This window comes from Euphorbia lathyris, chromosome 9, assembly GCF_963576675.1.
Source record: "Euphorbia lathyris chromosome 9, ddEupLath1.1, whole genome shotgun sequence".
In the NCBI taxonomy this organism is placed as follows: domain Eukaryota; kingdom Viridiplantae; phylum Streptophyta; class Magnoliopsida; order Malpighiales; family Euphorbiaceae; genus Euphorbia; species Euphorbia lathyris.
The window spans coordinates 40,557,008-40,561,258 of NC_088918.1; the positions used below are offsets into that span (position 1 = coordinate 40,557,008).

Sequence of the window (4,251 nt, forward strand, 5' to 3'; positions counted from 1 at the left end):
ACAAACGTTAAGCCTATATTAATGTTATTTTGAACGTTCAATCTAAATTGGTACTTTCCCAATAAACTTAGAACTATTTTGGTACCTTATCCTTTTTGAAATAGACTGATGACTATTAATGCAATTAACCCGACCCGACAATAGACAAAAGAATAGTTACCGTTTAAAGGGTATTTCAGTAAATACATGTCCACAGCGATATCTAACGGACACTTTGGCTCTTTTTCTTTTTCCTTTTCCTATTCCTAGTTGTGTGAGCCTCTGCGTACTGAAATATCTCAACTGTGGTATGGTATCAGTAGTATCACTTTAGTAAGCAAAGCAACCACAATTTATGCCGCATTTCACTCTCTATCTCACACCGGTCACCATCATCATCCCTTGCATTTCATTATTCGTCAAGATTTAGGTCCTCTTTAGCTCTCCTCCTCGACCCCAACCCAAGTTTTTAAATTTCAGTGCCTAAAACCCTAGAATGGAGATGGAGATTGCCGAACAAGGGTCCAAAATGGAGGCTTTTTTAAGAGCTGAAATTGATACGTCTGCTCCCTTTGAGTCTGTGAAGGAGGCTGTTAGTCGATTTGGTGGTCTCGGTTACTGGAAACCCTCTCAAACTCAACATAAGCTTTCTGATACTCAGGTATTCTCTTTTCTTCTTACTTTTTCTGTTCGGTGTCGTCTTTTTATGTTTTGTTTGAAATTTGGTGCTGCATTTCGTTTTAGTGTTTGATTTTTACTACTATGAGATTCAAATTGTTCGAACTCAATTTTCTGGTTTAACATTGAACTTTGAGATACCATCAGCTTTAGATAAAACTATGCAGAATTTGATGATGAACATTTTGATGTTTACTGGCTGAAGACCTTTTTCCTACTTGGTTTATTGGAATGAATCTTTGTAATCCACTTCAGGCCTACCCTTTTGTGAAGGACCTGTGTGATAATATAGGGGCCTGGGGAATATTTAATCTACTTTTTTTAATGGTATGTCTTACAATAGAAGGTAGAAAGACTGATCATTTTTCAACATAAAATTTAAATGTTTAAATTCTTTTAATTCAATACTCAATTTTTTCCACAAAAGGATCATGTAATGGCTACGTAACAAAATTCACATTGCTTAATCCTCGATTCAGTATATTTTCTCTTTTTGTGCACTTCTGATCTCCTTTTTTTCCTTGTATTATACATAGCATGACACAGAAGAAGTTGACATTTCAAAATTAGAGCAACATGCTGAGCTTTTGGAAAAAGATCTGATCATGAAAGAAAGGGAAACACTGGATGTCTTAAAAGAGTTGGAAACTACAAAAACTTTGGTTGAAGAACTAAAATCGAAGCTACAGAAACAAGCAACTGAAGTTAATTTGACTCTGGAGTCAAATGCAGATGATAGTAGTATGGTTCCCGTGATAAAAGAAGAAAAGAATACTGGAAACCATAATCAAAGTGTGGTGGAAGGTGTGAACCCCCGCCCATCTTCAGCTCCTGGTTTAATTTTGATGGAACTGAAACAGGCTAAGTTGAACCTTTCCAGGACTACTACTGATCTTGCCGATATTCGTGGTTCTGTTGAAGTTCTAAATAGGAAACTAGAGAAGGAAAAAGTTTCCCTTGACAAAACCCGTGACAGATTGAACCAGAATTTCTCAAAGATATCCTCCCTTGAAGAGGAGCTAAATCAAACAAAACAAAAACTTAAAGAAGCAAAAGATTCTGAAACCAAAGGTGGTTCTGAGAATTCCTTACCAATATCAAGGGAGCTCCAGCTACTGAGTTCTGAGGCAGAGCAGTTTAAGAAAATGGGAGAAGCTGCGCAATCTGAAGTTCTGAAAGCAATATCCGACATTGAACAGACAAAAGGTAGGATAAAAACAGCTGAGATAAGGTTGTTTGCTGCCAAAAAAATGAAGCAGGCAGCTAGAGCAGCAGAAGCTGTTGCTCTTGCCGATATTAAGGCTTTGTCTGGCCATGAGAACTCATCTGGAGATTCCGCAGAGACAGCTGCAGGAATAACACTTAGCTATGAAGAGTATTCATCCCTAACTTGCAAAGCTCGAGAAGCTGAGGATTTATCCAAGACTAAGGTAGTAGAAGCAATGCTTCAAGTTGATGAAGCAAATGTTTCGAAGGCAGAAATCTTTAGGAAGGTAGAGGAAGCTACAGAAGAATTTAAAACCAGTAAGAAGGCCTTGGAAGAAGCCTTGAACAGAGTGGAGGTAGCAAATAAAGGAAAGCTGGCTGTGGAAGAAGCTCTTCGCAAGTGGAGATCTGAGGGTGGACAGAGAAGACGTTCAGTTCAAAACTCTACCAAGTTTAAGAATTCATGCGCACCTCAGAATCGGAGGGATTCGCGATTGTTTGATGTGAATGGACTAAACCTAGTAAGTGATGGGCCAGCTCCTGTTCTAAAGCCAACTCTATCAATAGGTCAAATACTTAGCAGGAAGCTCCTGTTGCCTGAAGAGCTCGAGACAGAAATGGTGCCTGAAAAACGCAGCATGAAGAGAAAGGTATCACTAGGTCAAATGCTGAGTAAACCTAATGGTGAAGTAGCCTCTGATAATAAGAATGAAAGGGAAAACACTCAGAAGCAGTTTTCGGGAAAGAGGAAGAAATTTGGATTTGCTCGGTTTTCGCTCCTCTTGACAAAGCAAGGAAAGAGAAAGAAGAAGGCAACATTGAACTTGAGGTAGTTTGGCTTGCTCATGTCCGAAACAATTGAAATTGTTCTTTTTTCTAGTGCTTCTATTCTATTAACCCTGTGATAGTTGATCTGATTAGTTATATGTTTATATATTTGTATTTATATGGTTGTTAAAAGATGTCAATGATGTATGATATTGTTTCTAATATCTATTAAAGAATGAGGATTAAGGCAGAAGAGATTGCTTTCCTTTTTCATTTTCTTCCATATATTTAACTGGATGGTGTTTCTGATATTTTCAGATCATGTATCTTATAAGTTGGCCTCTGCATGCAAATACTTAATTTAGGTTGTAGGTGGAGAAGGACAAACATATAAAATGGATTATGATTTGGGATGCATGATAGATCATCAATATAGTCTGGATCTCTGTAGCATCTGTAACAATTTTGGTTAATAAATCAGCTGATGCTAGCCGTCACCCAAGCTGGTGGTTTGAATAGTATAATAAATGTCTATAAATGCTGAAGGATTGTTCGAGTTTCTCCGGACCAAGCAGCTTCTACGCTTGTGTTTGTGTTTGTTAGTCCAAATAAGGATGGCAATAGGTACAACTTATCCAGTACTATCCTACCATAATAGAGTTATCCGAATGTCATATAAAAAGGAATTTAGGACAAAATGATATTTAACAAAAATACTCGTGAGTCTGAATAAGGATGGCAATAGGTACGTATTTGGTAGGTCCAATTAGGGATGGGCACAATTCGGCTCAATCCGGGCATATTGCATTTATTAATTGCCTTAATACTTATTTGTGTAGTTAATTGTTTTCTTCTTATCAATAGGTGGTGTGATGGGTTCAGCAATCAAGTTTGATATTAACCCTTAAGACACCTGAGGTTGAACAAATATGGAAATAGAACACTAGACTCATATTTAATTAAAAAAATTTATTTTTTAATTTTATATGTATTAAATTTAATTATATTTTTAATTTATCATGTTGAATTTATTAATTTGAAGTATTTTTTTTATTAATATTGTTAATATTTTATTATTCAGTGGTTAAATGAAAATAAAAGTATTATTTTCACAGAAGTTTAAAAAACCCCGCTTGATTCACAGTTGGATTCCAATTGAATCTCTAACCATTGATCCTTTATCTTTTTAGAACCGATCTGATTTTACATGTCTGATATTATCTTTAGCAATTATAGTGTTGTTTTACTTTCTTTTATTATTTTTATTTTTATACAACTGAGATTGCAAAACTTCAAAAATAGAATACTATTTAGATGCTAGTAATGTAAAAAACATATATAATACATGTCAGGATGGATGAGGGGAGTTGGGAAACTTGAGCACCCATTGATCATCGAAAAACTTCAAAAATTACATGAAAACTGTGTTTGGGGTTTTTTTTTTTTATATATATAAACAATGTTGGATTAATATCCGCTTTACATGTATAATATAGTAAATTATGAGTTATTATATATTAGTCCATTAAGTGATCTAATTTTGTTTATGGACCTAAGACATATATAATAGGTATGGGTTTATTTATGTGTAGATGATGAGCTGCAATATACTAATTCTAT

At 35.3% G+C, this 4,251-nt stretch overlaps 1 protein-coding gene across 1 annotated transcript; it reads left to right on the plus strand.

Moving 5' to 3' along the window:
* Nucleotides 1–259: 259 nt before the first annotated feature.
* On the plus strand, nucleotides 260–2,884 carry LOC136207361 (WEB family protein At2g38370-like). Its single transcript, XM_065998628.1, has 2 exons — nucleotides 260–640; nucleotides 1,194–2,884. Exons 1-2 carry the CDS (start codon nucleotides 476–478, stop codon nucleotides 2,694–2,696), a joined length of 1,668 nt encoding a protein of 555 aa, XP_065854700.1. The 5' UTR covers nucleotides 260–475; the 3' UTR covers nucleotides 2,697–2,884.
* Nucleotides 2,885–4,251: the final 1,367 nt, after the last annotated feature.